This window comes from Medicago truncatula, chromosome 8 (genome assembly GCF_003473485.1).
Source record: "Medicago truncatula cultivar Jemalong A17 chromosome 8, MtrunA17r5.0-ANR, whole genome shotgun sequence".
Taxonomy (NCBI): domain Eukaryota; kingdom Viridiplantae; phylum Streptophyta; class Magnoliopsida; order Fabales; family Fabaceae; genus Medicago; species Medicago truncatula.
The window spans coordinates 42,567,529-42,585,455 of NC_053049.1; the positions used below are offsets into that span (position 1 = coordinate 42,567,529).

Sequence of the window (17,927 nt, forward strand, 5' to 3'; positions counted from 1 at the left end):
ATGCTGAAAATTAATGATTCAATGTGACAAATAAGTTTGTGCATAATGTAATGTCATACTAATTTACTTATGAACAGTAGATAAAGATTTTGAAAATGGAGATAGAAGAAAGAAAATGTTTTACCCGTTATTCAAGGGACATCACATGTCATGTCTCATGTGTGTCTAACTAGGATCGTGGCAAAATATTAAAAAGCTAACAACAATCGATGATAACTTAAGAATTACCATAGAAAAACAGAGAAAATTTTAAGAATGATATACAATGGAGCTAAATAATGGATATAACGGTTGGTTTTACTCTCTCTCTGATTCTAAATTGAAAAAGGAAGAGTTCAATGTGATTTATGACACGGAATTGATTTTGATATCGATTGAACTATATTTTATCTCTAGAAATTTTTTTATCAATGGAAAATGAAAGATAAACAAACTAATCAATTAGTTGTCTAAAAACTCTAAAGAAGACGGTTAATTGAGTAAAAAGTAATTGTGACAGAAGAAGTTTAAGTAATCGATATGTTGACATTCATAGTCTAAAATATAGCTAGCCAATTAGTACATTCATTGTCTTCCCTCAAGGTATGAAAATGAGACCCTCCAAAATAATATATTTATGATCAAGGTCTCATGTCAACTGAAGGCCTCGTCAAATGGCCAAGAGTTCAGCAAACATATTAGAAATTATACCACAAAAACTAGAAAAACCATGAATTCAAATCTCATTAGAGTCTCTTAATGAACCATCAAAACGTGTATTACATGTGTTGCCAAAGGAAAAACCATGCACATTGACTTTGATGTAACCAAAGGAATTAATTAATTTTAATTTTAAATGACTTTATATTCAACTCACTTTAAACTAAAATCAATTTATATAAAAACAGTAAATTTTTGTCCCTACAAAATCAACACACAATAATAAAAAAACACGTAACGTTAAATTAAAATTAAAATTAAATGCCAGCATTATAGCTCCTCCTCCCAAAAAGTATTGGAGCATTTTTCTCTAAAATAAATATAAATAATATCACACAATTCACAACCAAACATAAACTCATTTCTCAACTGTCACAAAAAATCCAGCTAAACCTGTCTTCTTCTTTAGATCGAACAACTAGAGGCACGCACGTACATAATCCAATTTCATTATTAAACTTTATAAGTCATCAAAAAAATACTTTATAACATTGAATATAATAATGATTCGCTGTCACTAGAACGTTGGTTTTAGTTGTCAAAATTCACATGATTCTCACCTTGCATCATTCAAATGCAGAAGAAATACACACAAACAAAAAGTGTTATTACCTATCATCATTAAAGAAGAATCAAGAACAACCTCCAACACGGGATTCCCTTTTCTCTGCAACCTTTTTTTTCCCTTCTTCTTTTCAATAATTACTTCACCATTCATTGCTTGATATTGAAAAAAAGAAGAAAATTGTTATATCTGCTTCTTCTGTTAAGTGCTTTTGAGTTTTGAATCTCCAACATGGATATTTCTAGTTCACACAGAAAGAGAACTTTGCTTAAGGTCATTGTCCTTGGAGATAGTGGGTATGTTATCATTTTTTCCTTCTTCATATGTTTGATCATGTCATTTTTATGATATTATTATTCTTCATGGAGTTGTTATTATTGATAAATGTGAATTAAATTTTGATTTTTATATTTTGTTTCAGGGTTGGGAAGACATCTTTGATGAACCAGTATCCATTTGGCATTTTCAATAAAACAGAAAAGAAAAAATTAATAAAGTTAAAGTTTGTAATTTTTCTGATTTTTAGTGATTCATTGTAGGTGCATTATTAATTCCAAATGATTAATTTTTTTGGAGCTTTTCACTGTCTTCCTTTTTTAAAACGACCAAACTTGGTGAATGAGTTGGCAATCTTTTACTTGTATGGAACAGTATTTCAGTCCAGCTGGCAAATTATGATATGTCCAATAGATCCTTTTTTAGGATAATGTAAATTTGATGAAATGACCATGTCAAAGTGTAGTTTTAAAAAAATTACAATGATACATTGTGATTCCACCAAATTCACATGCAAATTTTTAACATAAAATTATGGTATTGTGAAACATTAACTTTCAATTCAGATATGTCTATAAGAAATTCAGTCAACAGTACAAAGCCACAATTGGGGCTGATTTTGTTACAAAGGAGCTACTAGTTGATGATAAACTCGTAACCTTGCAGGTGAGTAGTTTTAAATTTCATTATTTATGAGTAAATTATAATGCTATCACTTTTATTTTTAGGGGTAAGAGAATGAACAAAAATTTACAATGGTATGGCAGATTTGGGATACTGCAGGACAGGAAAGGTTCCATAGTCTTGGAGCTGCATTTTACAGAGGGGCAGATTGTTGTGTTTTGGTATATGATGTAAATATACACAAAACATTTGATACATTAAACAATTGGCATGATGACTTTCTCAAGCAGGTGTGTGTTTTCTATTTGCACAAGTTGTTTTTTTACCTTTGTTTGGCTTACAATCTGGAGGTTATGTGATTATTGTTGCTAATCTTATATACTTAAATAAATGAATTGAAGTGATGGTAGTTTAGAGATGAGAAATGTTTAAAATCATCTGGATCAAATGGAACGGCTTAACCGGTTGAAACGGAAACTAGTTAGTTTGATCCTTTACATTGTAGTTGGGTTGAACAGAAATTGAACTAGAATTGAATTGAATTGGTTTTCAAATCCTAGTTCCATCCCTGTCTTTGATCCTTCATAATAGTTTCGCGTATAGTTTTTCTAGGTCTACCCCTACCTCCAGTGGTTTGACTCTCCTCCATCTGATCTACTCTCCTTGCTACATAATCCACGGATCTTCCAAACCACTTAAGTCTAGTTTCTGCAATCTTTTGTACTATATTTATTTATTTGTATTCCGATACAATCGTGGTTGAACTGATCAAATCAATTGAACCATGATCTGGTAGTCTCACCGGTCCGATTTGGTCCAATTATTGAAATATTGATAGACCCAACTTATTTGAGTATGTAATTTTTTCAAACTGCTAACCATGTGATGTGAAATTGATCTCAGGCAGATACGGGCAATCCTGATGCATTTCCCTTTGTACTACTTGGGAACAAGGTTGATGTAGATGGTGGAAACAGTAGAAGGGTATGTAAATAATTAATTTTTTCAAAATGTTATAATTGAACCTTTTTCATGCAAAATGTTCACCATTTGCCTTGTCAATTGTTGCAGGTTACAGAGAAGAAAGCTAGGGAATGGTGTGCTTCAAGGGGTAGCATACCATATTTTGAAACCTCTGCAAAAGAGGGCTACAATGTTGATGATGCATTTTTATGTGTTGCTAAAGTTGCATCAGAAAATGACCATGATTTAGACATGTAAGAATCTAACTTTCATTTTTCTTGTTAGGCTAATAAGTTCACACAAAAAAATTGGGCAAATAATGAAAAAATCCAAATCCTGTTGGTGACCAATATTGTTATTTTTTGGCAGTTATTTTCGTGGAATCTCTGAAACCCCTTCAGAAGCAGAACAACGAAGTAATTGTGCATGCTGAAGTTGTCGTTTAAGGATGAATGAATAAATTTTAAGGAACATAGTTTTGTTCTTTGGTACAGTATCTTTAGTTGTTCAAATTGTGTTTGGTTCAGGTTCAATGGGTATCTAATTCTATTATCCGTAAGCATGGATAACCCTTCTGTTTTTCTTTAGGTGAACTTGTATTTTTCAATCTTGGTGGTTGAATTAAATATTTTTGTAACATTTTTTTGTTTATTATATTTGTAATTAGTAATTGTATTGTATGCATTACATTTAGGTAAAATGATAATAATTCAAACCTCTATCAATATTGTTTTAATTCTTGGTTAATTCTCATTATTTTGTTTCGAGATTAATTTGTGGATGCATTCAATCAAATTACACTATAATGTTTAGCTAGATGAGGTTTTGATCATTGTCCCCTTCTCCTTTGTTTTAGAGGTTCTCCTTTTGTTCTTGTTTCAATGGGAAGTCACAAGGTGTTCTACAAGACAAACGACAAGAATCAAGTCTTATTCCACTAATAAATAACTTAACAAATAAATACTTTTTTCAATTCACTCTTGTGATTTAAGAAAAAACAAAAAGTTCATTCCCATACCAAGAGCACACATAATCAAAACTCAATGTCCAAAAGTCCCAATGATGCAATAAATGTCTTACCATAAGCATTTACTATCAATCGTGAGACAAGTTCACCTCTCTTGCAACGTTATTACGACATACGTGAAAATGTTATAAGATAAGAACACATTGCAACTATTTTTATGAATTAACATAACAAGTTGCATAAAATACCTCACTAGTTAGTTAAATTCTCTCGTATTACAGCAGGTAGGTTCGAGTACTAAATTTTCATTTTACCACTAATGCAAGTAATGCCATAATCGATGCATCAACAAAGAAAGTTGCTCTAGTTAGTAAATTCTGCTTGTCCGGTATTTATATAATATTGATCATTATTTATCAACAATAAACTGATGCACCACAGGCCACAGCAAACAAACAGAAATGGGAATAACAAACGAATTCAGTGAATTTTTTCTAGACAATTCCTATAACATGATTGTAATAAAATCCTATAATTACTCCCAAGTATCGCTTGAAACATTCACCTTAGTATTGTCACTATTGTCTATAAACATGATTTTACATTTCTGCATTAAATGATTTACCACATCCACAGGTTTGTGTCGCATTAGGATTCTTGAAATTGAAGCCTCCCCCGATCAGAGCATCACTGTAGTCTAATTGCATTCCAAATACGAAGAGTAGGCTCTTAGGATCACAAACTGCGAAAACAAACGAAGAAGTCAAATATGTCATGCGGTGACTTAAAGAGTTTATGAGTTGACAAAAATTGGAACATGGAGCGTTGCAGTTGGTACATTAACAATAGAAATACACAGAAAAGTTTCCTCTACCAAAGTCACAATGTTTTTGCCTGAGAGCCATAAAAAGCAACCTTCTTTTGATATATGTCATACGATAGAATTTAAATGTTCCATCTTTCGTTTGCCAAATATAGTAAGCTTAATTACTACTAAAATCAACCCAAGCACAGCCATAAAAAAAAAGTTTTAACTGCTGTTTAACCAACAATTGCTGCAAAAACCAGTAAAAACAGCTTAAAACGAAATGAAAAAGATAATGTAGAGGTGAACAAGCTTTCAATCAAGTCTTAAGAGTTAATTTTTTTTTCCTGCTTAACAAAGTGCTGGCAGCTGGCTTGCATTTCTTAAAAATAATACTATGACAGATTAAACTTTGTTGATACATGAAGCAAAGACGGATATGATAGTTAATAGAGGAAGATGTCTCTAGAAAGATTAATTAATTCCTATCAGCGAAAAAGTTTAATTTGAAATCGAACCACTCAGTTTCTATTATCATTGAAGCACTAGTTTGATAACATTTATACTTGGTTGAATCTCGCTCTCCCATAGAAAAACAAGCCAAATATTCATACCCACATTGAAACAAAACAGCCACACCCGCTGTGCAACAACAACAACAACAAAAGTTCATAATTAAGATTTTCATCGAGACTGAAACCCATATTACATTTGAAGATATTGCATGCAGCTAAAGCATATCAGCTAAAGAATTAAAAATGTTAATACTTAATGATAAGAAATAGAATAGGAAGACATACCAATTACAAAACCTTTGTATTCAATGATGGAGTCATCTGGCCTTGCATTAGCCCTGTCCTCAAAATCCATTGTGTATGACATACCAGAGCACCCACCCTGTTTGACACCTATTCTTAAACACAGATCTTGACTTCGTTCAGACCTCATCTTATTCAAGTGATTGAGTGCATTATCGGTAAGCGAAATTGCAGGTGCCACGGCCCCAGATGCAGGTGCAGCTAAAATATAGTATGAAAGCAAATGTTGAATAAATACATGGTGGAGACAGACAGGGGAAAATATCACAATATATAGTGCACACTAGTAAATAACAGAAACCGAAATACTTCGTTGCACTCCGATTTTTCTCTCTTTATTTTAGACTCATAGCATGGTATCCAAAAGTCACAACGAACCCTGACTAATCCGAGTGTAAAGATAATGTCTAGTTATGATTCGCAGTAAAGATAATTACTAAGCAATAAACTGATTTTAACAAAGAGATAAGAAATCACCCATGTAGCATCGGTGTTTGACACAAACACACATGTGTCCAACTCTTCATAGGAAATAACAAAACATATATGGAACCTTAATCTTTCAAAAAAAAAAATTAAGGATTAATATAAAAATCCAAACCTAGCAGCAAGTAAGTAAATTACGAGATGGAAATGAATTTAATTGCAACATCATTCATCTCATCCATCCACGATTTCATAAATTAGAAGAAAGTGCGTAAAGTAATAATTGAAAGAGGGAAAAGGGGCTTACCGGAAGCAGAAACGGAAAGTGATCGAATAGAGAGAGGTTTAGGGCTAAAACGGCGATTGAGAATTGGTGTTGAAGATCGAAAAGAGAGAGAGGTATGAGTGATTGGAACGCGAACCAATTGGGGAGAGCAGTGCGCGGTAGTAGTAGTAATTGCAAAGAAAGCAGCACCAGCCATGTTTAATTTGATTTGTGTAGAGAACGAGAACAATAAGAAGAAGAGAACGTTTCCAATATTTTGTTTTGTCTTAATTTGATTTGATGATCATGTATTTATTGAGGGCCCTAGATTTTTGTAAGAAATTTAAATTCACAATCTTTTGTTTTCTTACAAAATTTAGATAAAGTTGTTATAAAAAAAAAAATTAGATAAAGTTGTTTAGAATTTGTTCTTTTTCATTTAAAATCCAAGCTTTAATTTGCAAAACCTTAATCTCCACTTATCTCCAATCCCTCTCTTAACTTAACGACTACATGCTACATCTTTTCTTTAGGTAAATGTGATTATGATGTTGAATATCAAAATCAACCAATGTAATAAGTGATAAGAGCGATACACGAATTTAACTGAGGAGAAAATATTGCCATTTTTTTAGATAGACGTAAAGACGGTAGTCATTGAAAAACCTCACATACAAGTGGAGACTATCCATATTAGCAACTATTGATAAACATCTATATTGTGTTCAAATGTTCGTGTTTGCGTGGTATTTGAATATTCATGATTTTTATTAATCATGATTTTTGTTTCAAATCACTTGTGTAAATCATGTTTATTTACGTTCAAAATTATGGTTAATTGTGTTTGATAAGTGGTCAATTGAACTCATTAATTATTGACTGAATGCAATCAATACGTATTAAAATAATGTTAACCACCGTTTAAGTAGTTGTCGAAATTTGATGTCAAAATTGTTAAGTTAAAATATCATCTCTTTCAAAAGTTCATGACATATTTGATTTTATTGTTGGTCAGTTTACCATATGTTTCTTTTTATTTGAGATAAACTTATTGATATGTGTGGGACGGTTGGCCATTAAATACGAGTACATCTTTCAATTCAAATTTGAACATTAATTTTTTACATTATGGAAATTTAACATTTTCCGTTAGACTTCACTCATATTGGTACTTATATAAGTTTTTTTTTTTTTTTTTTTTTTTTTTTTTTTTTTTTTTTTTTTTTGCGTTAACTATAGGTTGACATTCAACCAAGATACAAGTAAAGTATGACAAAAAATTGTTCTATTCAATGATGAAAATTCAAGTTCATCTGGATGTTTTGTTCTTAAAAAAAGTTCATTAAACATTTAAACTTAATCATGGATCATACATATACAAATTTATGACACTAGTCTAAGCACATACTCCTTCCAATTTCAATTATAAACAAAATTACACTTTTAAATTCATTTAATAAATTTACTTAAAAAAAATCATTTAATAATTATTGATACAATACATATCAAATACATTCATTATTGAATGAATCTAAAAAGTGAACTTTTATTTATAATTAAGACTATAGAGAGAATCGAGCCCTAATCATATCGGCCTTTTATAGGTCTTTGGAATAAAAAAGATAAAATTAACAAAAGGAAGGGAATTGAGTTTGAGATAACATACCAAGTTATGGAATTCAAATGGTGAACATGACAAATAGTTTGACAGAATCCTAGTATGATTATTGATGTAATACTTATTGGACAAACTATATTTACCTCATCAATAAAATCAAGGCTAAATTACATAGGGGGTTTTTAAATTTGAGGTTTGTAACATATTTATCATTTAATTTATTTTGATCACACATAAATTTTTAAGTTTGAGGTTTGTAACAGATTGATGTTTTAAGTTTTTTTTTTTTTAATTACTTCCTTGAATTGGCTTAAAGCAAAAAAAAATTGTTTTTCCCTTTAATTATCATTTGTGGTGGCAGCAACCCCTTGCTTGTTTGGGCATCGGTTGACTGTCTTTTTTGTAAATATTCATGATATTTGGTTTCTTGTTCTAACCTTCTAGGCACATATTGTGCTAGAAGGTAGAACCTTTTTTCTTTGTGGTAATACATCTCATTTTTGCTTGTTTAAAAAAAAAGTTATTCTTTTTGAAAATTTGCTTTAAGTTATTTTGGTCACATATAAAATCCTTTAAATTTGTAAATGTTTTCAATTTAGTTATTCTATTAAATAACTTAAAAATTAATATGTTACAAACCTCAAACTTAAAAAATTTTACGTGACCAAAATAACTTAAAGATTATACTATTACTAAATTCAAATTTAAAGAATTCATAATTTAACCTGAAATCAATGACTATTTCTTGGAAATTAGACGGTTAGAAAGGAAGGAAGAAAGAAAGAAAAAAAAAAGAGAGAGAACAAGAACCGTAGATTTTAGAATAATATCGAACGGGTGAGATAAAGTAAAAGCTATTGATGAGGAATAGGGTACACCTTCACTTCACCATTGAATAGAGAGAAGAACAGAATCAGCATCACAAACAAAGAGAAAGAAAACCCTAACTCGCGTTACAGAGAAAGCTCATCATCATCATCAACCATGGCACTCGCTTCTCGCCTCGCATCCAAATCCAAATTGGTTTTTTCCTCATTTCTTCTATTCATTCTCGCAACCGATTTCATTTCTATTCTTTTTCATATTCCAATTTCTGATTTTCACGTCATAAACTTTAACATTGGGATCTTAACAAATTTTGTATTTTATCCGATTCTCAATTCCTCTATTTGAAACAAAAAAGATTTGTTAAACTAACTAGTTTTTTCATTGGATTTCGATTGTTAAGATCTCATTTTTTTTTATTCCCCTTTGTCTAATTAGGTTATTATTTTCTCTTATCAATCGCGTATTACAATTTCATGCATCTAGCTACAAGTACTCAATCATCATTAGCCATAGCCACATCATAAAAATTAATTTTTTCAGCTAATTATTTACTAGTTGCATTATGGTCACTGAAACTGAATATAATTTTACTGGTTGATATGAGTTATTTGTTTATTAAATTAAATGCGATGGGTTCTTTAATCCACCTACTGATTTTTATTTTTTTTTGCTTGAATTGTGCCCAATTTTCGACTCTTGGTATAGCTGTATGGTAGTCAAATTCTTTTGCAAAGGGAGTTTGCTGTTCCGGTTCGTCACTTTGCTAAAGGGTCCGAAGGGTCCGACCTTCCTGCCCTTAAGGGAGATGGTGAGTTCTCCTTTACTTTAGACTTGTATTTTTTATATTATATGAGCAATCGTAGGGATTTTATGTCGGAGACAGCCATAGGCATGTTGGTGTTTGATTCAGTAGTTGTTTGTCTCTACGTGTTTGTTCAACTTGAGCTGATTTATGCAAAAGAAGAAAAGAAATAGCCACTTTGATTTTCAATAGAAATTTTGTACTTTTTTACTTGACTTTCTGAATTCTGACAAAATACTCTTGATTGAATGACAAAAGAGATGCTGAAGAAGATTTATTTGGAAGTGAAGAACAAATTTGAGACTTCCATCGGAATATTAAGGAAGGAGAAGATCACCATAGCTCCAGAGGATCCAGCTGCTGTTTCTCAATATGCGAAGGTCATGAAAACAATCAGAGAGAAGTGAGTTTCTCCTTTACCTTGTTGTTTTTAATATAGTCTTCTCAGTATTTACCAGTATATATTTCGTAATCTTTAAACATTTAATTTTTGTTGTTTACAATACTTAATTATGTTTTGCCTGCATTTTGTTGTGCATTCTTCAGGGCAAACTTGCTGTCAGTGGCTCAAGATGTCAAGGCTGACATTGATATAGAGACACAAGATATTCCTGATGCTCGGACTTATCTTTTAACCTTGAAGGAAATAAGAACCAAGTACGTGATGTTCTATTTTACTCTCCATTTTTAACTAGATGATGTGCATACATATATATATATATATATAATGTACATTATTATTACTTTTTAACGTTGAAGATCTTTGTTTTTGTGATATGTACTATAATATGATTATTTCTATTCAGTTTACCTTTTTCTCATTGTCAAAGGGCTTTCTCTTAAGGTGGTGTCTAACATGGGCAATCGGTCTTTGTGGTGATGCACAACATTTTTCTACTTATCGATTGAGGGTTTTAAGCAATTCTGACATACTCCCACAACACTGTAGTTTTCTCCCCTTCCCTCCTAGTCACTCTATCTGTCCCACGATAGAACCACCCCCACACCTTCTACGTCAAAAATACTGAAATTCCAGTAGCGTGTTTCAAATCAAATATTTTAGGAATTATATAATGAAATTTGTGAAGATTATTGTTATTCCCACACCCACTTTCTCCTGCCCAAGTCAAAACAATCAGTACCAAAAGAAAGAAGGTAACAGATGAAACAGAAAAAAGAAGAGAGGATATAGGATAAGCTTAAGGAACCAAGAAAACAACAAGAGAGAGATACATTCGTAAACCCAACGCCGGTACCAGTATATCATTTCAATCGAGATTTAGGATATATGGGGAAGGATTCAGCATGGAAGGAACGCCATAGAATCTAGTGAGACTTCAAAATCAAATGATAGACGCAATGTACCACTTAATGTAGTTGTGTCTGTTACACAACACCTTCTTTTAAACATGCGGTTCTTAAAATTGTCAAATCACTCTGTTCTTTACTCAAAATCATGAATTCCCTGAATTATTATTATTATTTACCCGATTAGCTCTCCTTTTCAAACTTAGGTGCGTGCATATGTTTTATATATTTACAAATGCGAGAAAAGGGAACATGATGCAGACATCCCTTGCTTCAGGTTACATCGGGCTCTAGTCACATTGGCTCATATATCTGGGTACATTTCTTTTCAGGAGAGGTCTTACTGATGATCTTGGAGCAGAGGCTTTAATGTTTGATGCATTGGAGAAAATTGAAAAGGATTTAAAGAAACCCCTATTGAGAAATGATAAGAAAGGAATGGACCTTCTTTTGGCAGAGTTTGATAAGATTAATAACAAGTAAGTTCATATTCCTATATTGTATCTTTTCTAGCTTTTCTATGTAACTGTTTTATTGTTTATGTTTTCATGCAATTTAACGGGATACTTTCTATATATTTGGTGATTTTTAAATATTATTTACTGGTGTAGTTGTATTTCAGTATCCTCATTCTATTGTAAAATGATCATTTCATCTTATGCTGTAGAGGAAACAGTTTTTTGTGATAAAATGTATTTTTGAGTAGACAATATCGACCAACTCTTATAATTCATGAAGGTATTTACATGTTTTTGTTCTTTCCAAATATTGCATTTTGTGGGCGCTTGTGTGGGAATTTTATAGTCTATCCTCTATGTGTGGTGTGGTCAATTGTCCTTTCTGTTTCGTTTGGGATTCATTCCATTTAGTTGTTTGAATGCTAGCCTTTGTTTGGGTAATTTAAATGTTTACTTTGCTAGGGAGGATTCTAAAGTGTTTGATTATTATTATATTCATTTGAGCAGAATGAATTACTGGGTTATAATTACTTTACTTATTTTGGTTTTCCACTTGTTGTTTTTTCACCCCTTGATGGTGCCATCTTAGACTTGGAATTCGAAAAGAAGAATTGCCAAAGCACGAAGAGCAGCTGGAGCTTAAAATAGCCAAAGCACAGCTGGAGGAGTTGAAAAAGGATGCTGTTGAGGCAATGGAAACTCAGAAGAAAAGGTATTATTCACAACACCCTTTTTTTAAGAGGCAAAATAACCACTCACAGTACCATTTCTAAGTTCTAACTTCTGTATCTTTCCCTTCTCCCTGATTCTCCTGCTTTTTTTTTTTATTATAACAAAAACACCTTTTTGTTTTTATTTTCTGCCTGATTCTAAAATTGAAGATAGTAGTATAAAATATCCCTACGGCTTTTGAATTTGGAATATATGAATTTCACATGGACCAATTGGTTTGTTGGAAATAGGACTATTGTTATGGTTAGAGACACTTTACTCGTTTCACTACGAAATAAATAAAATTTTAAACCATTATATGATTTATTTTTCCTTGTCTGCTATTTCAGGGAGGAATTCAAGGATGAGCCTGCGGCGGTTGACGTCAAAACTTTGGACATCCGGAACTTCCTTTAAAATGTCTTCAACGTATTTCTATACATTATAAAATATTGCATTTGGATAATGGTGAGACCATGTTTCTTCAATAAGTAGACACCAATGAAGCCAGTTTGAAGATTCTTGAGTTTTCAAGTTCTTTTTTATTCCAAATTCTCGTGAAATCTGGAAGTTGAAGTAATCAAATGTTCTGAGTTTTATTTTTTGTCAAGTTGTTTTTCCCGGATTATTCTTATTAATGTGATGGATGTTCCCAATTTTGATTGCATCCATCTATTCTTCGATATAGGCATCCGTCATTTGAGTATTTTAAATAATAAAGTATTTGAATTCACAAGAGAGAAGACTGGGATGGTTACATTTTGATTCATAACTTGTGGATATGATCATCCAACATGATGATTACTTACATTTGAAAGCAAATTGAAAACCATGTTTATTTAGATACAGGATAATCTTTGCTTCTGCATTTATCCCTCTAAAAATCTTGCAGGGAATTTTTGCCCTTTTTTCTTAATAATTGACTATTTATGGATGCTTATAAGTTCAGGATTAAGTTTTTATTTTACTGGTCAGAACATTTGAGTTTTTATTTTTGCCCTTTTATTTTTTTTTATGTGGTAAATTTAGTTATGAGGGAGAGGATGCTGTACAACTGACGCTATGAATATATTTATATAAATATATGCATTTGGGATTTTGCAGACGTGACATTGTTCTAATTCATCCTCCGATTTGTGTTTCCCGGACATAATGATGTAATGATTGGGTTGCATAGTTTAGTTGATAGAGACGATGCATTGGAATATATATGTAGAGCCGGTGGTTCGAACTTTAGACAAATGAGAATTTGAACTTCGGATACACCAATTATTAGTTATGAAATAAGGATTTTATCTGTCAATTTATTATGAAAAATAATTAAAGGAAATTTAGTTTAAATTAATTATTTTTTTAATTGAAGTGCTAATAAGATTTGGATGAGAAAATTGACAAAATGTGTTAACTTACTTAATTCGTAATCAATATAAGTAACAAAATTAGAAAATAAAGTGAGTATAATAATTATACACGACCTTTCAAAAAAATATGCAATAATTATACGTGAATTCCTTCTTTTCTTTTATATGATAATTTCTTCAAAATAAAAGTTTTTTTTAAGGGTTCAAAATATAAGTTATGCACACTAATGATACAAAATATTTTGGAAAGTAATATTAGCTCAAAATATGAAAGTAAAATATGTTGCATAAAAAAGCCGAACGAGAGTTTGTCCAAAGAAAATAAACCCAGAAACCCATATCCATTTTTCTACATAACGTTAATAATTTTTTTCCACTCAAGAAAAATCAACCATGAACAAATTCCAATTCCGTACCTAAGCAAAATAAACAAAAATTGGAAAAAGAAATGGTAAATAAAGATGAAGATAATTAGATGTTGTGGGAGTCTTTACTAGATTGATGAGAGAGAAAATAAAGTTGACATTGATGAAATTTTTATGATGAAAAAGAGATTGAGCATTTTATAGATAAAATAATGAGTTTTATGATGATTTTTTTGGGATTTTTTTTTATGAGTTTTGTGGATTTTTGGTTTTTTAAAATAAAAAATTATAACGATGTTAACATTTTAATATTTTATAATTCAAATGATTAAATTGAAAAGAAAAAAAAAAGATAAAAGACGAAATTAAATTAAGAAATTAATTGTGTAATTTTACCAAAACATTAAATTTGAATTCTATCTGAAAATAAAACCTGAAAAGTAGGTAAGAAGCAGTGAGTGGCTGTCTGTCTCTTGTTTTCCAAACATTCCATTCTAAGATGTCCTTCAAACTGCAACTTCATCTTCATCTTCCCACACATGTGCTTCAAACTCAACACTACTTTCTCTCTTCTAACCTTTTTCCCTTTTCCCATTCTTCTCCATGCTCATTCTCAATCTCTCTTTCTTCACATACTACTACTCCTTATTGCTTTCCTCCATCATCAACAACCGTGGACTCTGACATGACGACGGATGAGCCTCCTGTGAGGATGGTGGCTATAGTTGGCCATGGAGCTGTTAGCCCTCTCAACTCTGCTTCTTGGGAACAAGTCATGCTTCACACTGTTAAGTATTCTATTTCCTTCCCTCACTCATATTGATCTTTTCTTTGAACTTTCTCATTATTATTATCTATAAGTTGTTTCTATATGAGGATATTATATTGTTGAATAATTTTTATGTGTGTTTTTTGTTGTTGAGAATATTTAAATAAATTGAAAATTGCAAATGACCCTGTTTGGATAAACACTTTGAAGATAAAAAAATAAAGTCCAAATGTTTTGGTATAAGTTGTAAGTTGTTTTCAAAAGCTATCTTGAAGATCTTGTGTAAGTAAGCTGAAAACAACTTATGGACATGTCATAAGTTATCTTATTTCTATATGCTCTCACAAACACTTGTGTCAGTAGATAAGCTCAAATAAGTCATTCCAAAACATACCCGTAAACCCAATAACCAAATTCAGAGCTTCATGTAATCCAAGACTGCTATTTAGGAGAGTATTATGCGTATAGTGAAATGAAAATTTATTATAAGTTTGTGGTGGAAAAGAAAGAGAAGGCAATAATATAATGTATGCATATAAAACAGTAAAATTTGGAGCACGTAAAGTTTAGTTCTTTACTAAGGTAAGTTTCAGAGTAATATACTTTAACAAACCATGGATTGTGTTGAAATAGCATGATTCATAAGGAAACACAAGCAACAAATAGACAAATCTTATTCTGAATTAGCTTCTTATCAATAGAATTCTCCTCAAAGATTTGAGAGTTAAACTGAGAACATATGAAGAACTGATTTAGAACTTGCAACATGTCTTTTGATTTTCAAGAGCCAAAAATGTTTATTGACATAGAAAATATCTCTATTCAATGAATATATTGAGAAAGAGATTTGCTCAAATATACCTGAAGGATCTTTTTTTTTTTTTTTAATTTATAAGCAGCATTGTTTTATCATTTCTATAAGTAATCCAACCTAACTAACTAAGCATCTTAACTCCCCTCTCAATTAACTACTATATCATAACCGTTTTAGCCAGTAAAATCATTATCCACGTATTTCTTTTATTTAATCAACTGCCCGTGCTTTTGATCTTATTATTACAGCTTATTTCTTTCAAATTTGCTTGAACAACATGCAGATTTTGCCTTAATAGAGAATGTAATTCAGATTTGTGAATTTTCATGTGATTCACCTTTTGCTAGACCTTTAGTGTGTTGTCATAATAGTTTTGCTATTGGATTAGTTTTGACTAATTGGGAGTTTCTCAAGTAAAATAAATATTTTGTTCTTCAATTTATGAAAAAAGGCCTCTAAGTTCTCAACTGCTTATGGAGAAGCTAGATGATAGATGTTTATGAAAAAATTGAGATCCAAAAGCTAATTTCAACTTGTTGTAAAGCTATCATTTAAAAGATTGTTTGTAGTCACTGCAAAATTCTTTCAACTTTTCTTTTTTGTGTTTATTGAGAAGCTTATCTAAAAAGTCTCATACTAACAGAGTGATTAATTTTTCTGTTTGCTCCTTGCCATTTAATGTTCCCTTTAATCAGGCAAAAAGATTGAAATGGGTTGATGAAGGGTATGAACTTCTTGTATTTACCGACAAGTGCATTCAATCTAATGAACCACTCCAGAGAGAATTATTGAAGGCTGATATATTAGTGATTGTCGCTGTTACAAACAAAGAGTCGGTTAATTGGATTAAAATCAGCAGCAAAACTATTGAAAATGTAATATGCTTTGACTCTTCACTAGATTTGAAGAACAAATTAGGAGGCTATGAGATTCACAATGAAGTAAGGGGAAGTATATTTGGAAAAATATTGGGGAGTTCCGAGTTATTAGATAAAACCAAAGACTCATATGAAGTAGTGCAAACTGTAACCGAAGCATGGGATCGACGTAGTTCTGACGATATACGGTTTTGTTTGCTTTTACTAATCAATGCCTATATAAGGCCAGTTCCAGTATTGAAGAACCTGAGAGCAAAGGGTTTTTCAACTTTAAACTGTATGTTGAAGAACTGCGGTCGTCAGGTACTTAATTGCTTGTTAGATCCTAACTGTAGAAAAGCTCTTCAATGTCTGAATAAGTGTAGTCCTGTTGATCAAGTATGTAATTACCGATGCATCGCTTCATACGAAAGTGCGAATCTGGAAGCCTTTTCGCTTTGCGTGTTACAGAAAAACAACTGTCTTGAGTTGGAAGCAGAAGTTCCTACCAAGCCATATGTGCCTCCAATGGTTGAATTTCGCGGGCAGAACTTGAGTCATGAAATTGCAGAAGATTTGTTTGTTGGTTGGTTGGGGAGTTTGCAGTGGAGCTGGCGCGTTGTAGCGGGGCAGAATCCAGCATATGATCAATTCCCTTGTCAATATCAGCTATTCTATAGAGGAAAAGCAAAAGGGTCATTTTGGTATGAACCGGTATTTCAGGTAAAAACATTTGAAGGCCAAATGGTATGGAGGAGGAGAAAATATAGGGTTAAGAGAGGTAAGGTATATGGCACATTCTATTTCAGTGTATTAGATAATGGAGTTATTTCAAATGAGTTTTGGACAATTGTGGATGTAGCTAATGACCTTAGTTGGGGTTTGTTCCACTATCATGGAGCTGCTAAAGCTGCAGGGCAGTCTTATACTGGGGCAGTACTTGTTAGTCCAGATGGAGCATTTCCAAATGAAAGAGAGAGGACGAAAATTGTTACTGCACTAGAGAAATGTGAAATCAAAGAGTGGGAGCTATTCTTTGTTGACAATTGTTCATGCATTGATCCTCCATTAGGAACTCCAGAGGGTTCAAGTTTTCATTCTGTAGTCCAAATTAATGATCCAAATTGGATGAATGTGTGAAGCTCTCTTTTAATTTATCTTCTGATGCAATTCAATGCCAGTCGATTTGTTATGTTGCTGCTTTTCGTCCCAAAATCTAGTTATTTGCAATAAGCTTGTTATCAGGGCTTATAATCGAATCATGTATATTCCAGTTCTATGATGAATGTTGATATGAAAAATGCATCCTCTCAATATGACCATTGTTAATGTGGGAGATCAATATCTCAACATTATTTCCTCCATTTTGTTTTCCAATTGATAAAAACCACTCACGTTGAAATTCTGCTTGTAGATCAGATATCCAAAATGCATCTTTTCATTAAAATGTTATTATGTGGTTGAGACATGTTGAATTACTATATGACAGACAAATGCATGGTTATAAAATTGATATCTGGCATTTATTTTAAAATGTTTACATACTTTTTTGAAGTATACTATTTGTCTTGTCTTTTATAATGACCGTTACAAAGTATATACCATTTGTCTTCTTTTCCATAGAGAGC

At 31.7% G+C, this 17,927-nt stretch overlaps 4 protein-coding genes across 4 annotated transcripts; 3 read left to right on the top strand and 1 right to left on the bottom strand.

Annotated features, from left to right (window-relative positions):
• Positions 1–1,119: 1,119 nt before the first annotated feature.
• LOC11436176 (ras-related protein Rab7) lies at positions 1,120–3,863 on the top strand. Its single transcript, XM_003630071.4, has 7 exons — positions 1,120–1,560; positions 1,686–1,712; positions 2,107–2,206; positions 2,308–2,454; positions 3,068–3,148; positions 3,236–3,381; positions 3,497–3,863. The coding sequence occupies exons 1-7, from the start codon at positions 1,496–1,498 to the stop codon at positions 3,558–3,560; spliced, it is 630 nt and encodes a 209-aa protein (XP_003630119.1). The 5' UTR covers positions 1,120–1,495; the 3' UTR covers positions 3,561–3,863.
• A 595-nt stretch (positions 3,864–4,458) lies between these two features.
• LOC11436177 (iron-sulfur assembly protein IscA, chloroplastic) lies at positions 4,459–6,711 on the bottom strand. The gene is made up of 3 exons (XM_003630072.4): positions 6,451–6,711; positions 5,700–5,918; positions 4,459–4,836 (listed from the first exon to the last, which is right to left on the bottom strand). The coding sequence occupies exons 1-3, from the start codon at positions 6,623–6,625 to the stop codon at positions 4,694–4,696; spliced, it is 537 nt and encodes a 178-aa protein (XP_003630120.1). The 5' UTR covers positions 6,626–6,711; the 3' UTR covers positions 4,459–4,693.
• Positions 6,712–8,890: 2,179 nt separating this feature from the next.
• Positions 8,891–12,866, top strand: LOC11436178 (probable ATP synthase 24 kDa subunit, mitochondrial). Its single transcript, XM_003630073.4, has 7 exons — positions 8,891–9,049; positions 9,560–9,662; positions 9,915–10,059; positions 10,203–10,313; positions 11,297–11,443; positions 12,012–12,134; positions 12,484–12,866. The coding sequence occupies exons 1-7, from the start codon at positions 9,011–9,013 to the stop codon at positions 12,548–12,550; spliced, it is 735 nt and encodes a 244-aa protein (XP_003630121.1). The 5' UTR covers positions 8,891–9,010; the 3' UTR covers positions 12,551–12,866.
• Positions 12,867–14,293: 1,427 nt separating this feature from the next.
• Positions 14,294–17,663, top strand: LOC11427448 (violaxanthin de-epoxidase, chloroplastic). The gene is made up of 2 exons (XM_003630074.4): positions 14,294–14,646; positions 16,138–17,663. The coding sequence occupies exons 1-2, from the start codon at positions 14,359–14,361 to the stop codon at positions 17,437–17,439; spliced, it is 1,590 nt and encodes a 529-aa protein (XP_003630122.2). The 5' UTR covers positions 14,294–14,358; the 3' UTR covers positions 17,440–17,663.
• The last annotated feature ends 264 nt before the right edge of the window (positions 17,664–17,927 follow it).

What these genes read in the sequence shown, in the direction of transcription:
- LOC11427448 (XM_003630074.4), top strand. Translation starts at nt 14,359, where the DNA reads ATGTCCTTCAAACTGCAACTTCATCTTCATCTTCCCACACATGTGCTT. An exon ending in AACAAGTCATGCTTCACACT is followed by an intron (nt 14,647 to 16,137) that starts GTTAAGTATTCT and finishes CCCTTTAATCAG; the next exon opens with GCAAAAAGATTGAAATGGGT.
- LOC11436177 (XM_003630072.4), bottom strand. Translation starts at nt 6,625, where the DNA reads ATGGCTGGTGCTGCTTTCTTTGCAATTACTACTACTACCGCGCACTGC. An exon ending in ACTTTCCGTTTCTGCTTCCG is followed by an intron (nt 5,919 to 6,450) that starts GTAAGCCCCTTT and finishes ACTATATTTTAG; the next exon opens with CTGCACCTGCATCTGGGGCC. An exon ending in ATACAAAGGTTTTGTAATTG is followed by an intron (nt 4,837 to 5,699) that starts GTATGTCTTCCT and finishes TTGTTTTCGCAG; the next exon opens with TTTGTGATCCTAAGAGCCTA.
- LOC11436178 (XM_003630073.4), top strand. Translation starts at nt 9,011, where the DNA reads ATGGCACTCGCTTCTCGCCTCGCATCCAAATCCAAATTG. An exon ending in TTTGATAAGATTAATAACAA is followed by an intron (nt 11,444 to 12,011) that starts GTAAGTTCATAT and finishes GTGCCATCTTAG; the next exon opens with ACTTGGAATTCGAAAAGAAG. An exon ending in ATGGAAACTCAGAAGAAAAG is followed by an intron (nt 12,135 to 12,483) that starts GTATTATTCACA and finishes CTGCTATTTCAG; the next exon opens with GGAGGAATTCAAGGATGAGC.
- LOC11436176 (XM_003630071.4), top strand. Translation starts at nt 1,496, where the DNA reads ATGGATATTTCTAGTTCACACAGAAAGAGAACTTTGCTTAAGGTCATT. An exon ending in ATTGTCCTTGGAGATAGTGG is followed by an intron (nt 1,561 to 1,685) that starts GTATGTTATCAT and finishes ATTTTGTTTCAG; the next exon opens with GGTTGGGAAGACATCTTTGA. An exon ending in ATGATGACTTTCTCAAGCAG is followed by an intron (nt 2,455 to 3,067) that starts GTGTGTGTTTTC and finishes AATTGATCTCAG; the next exon opens with GCAGATACGGGCAATCCTGA.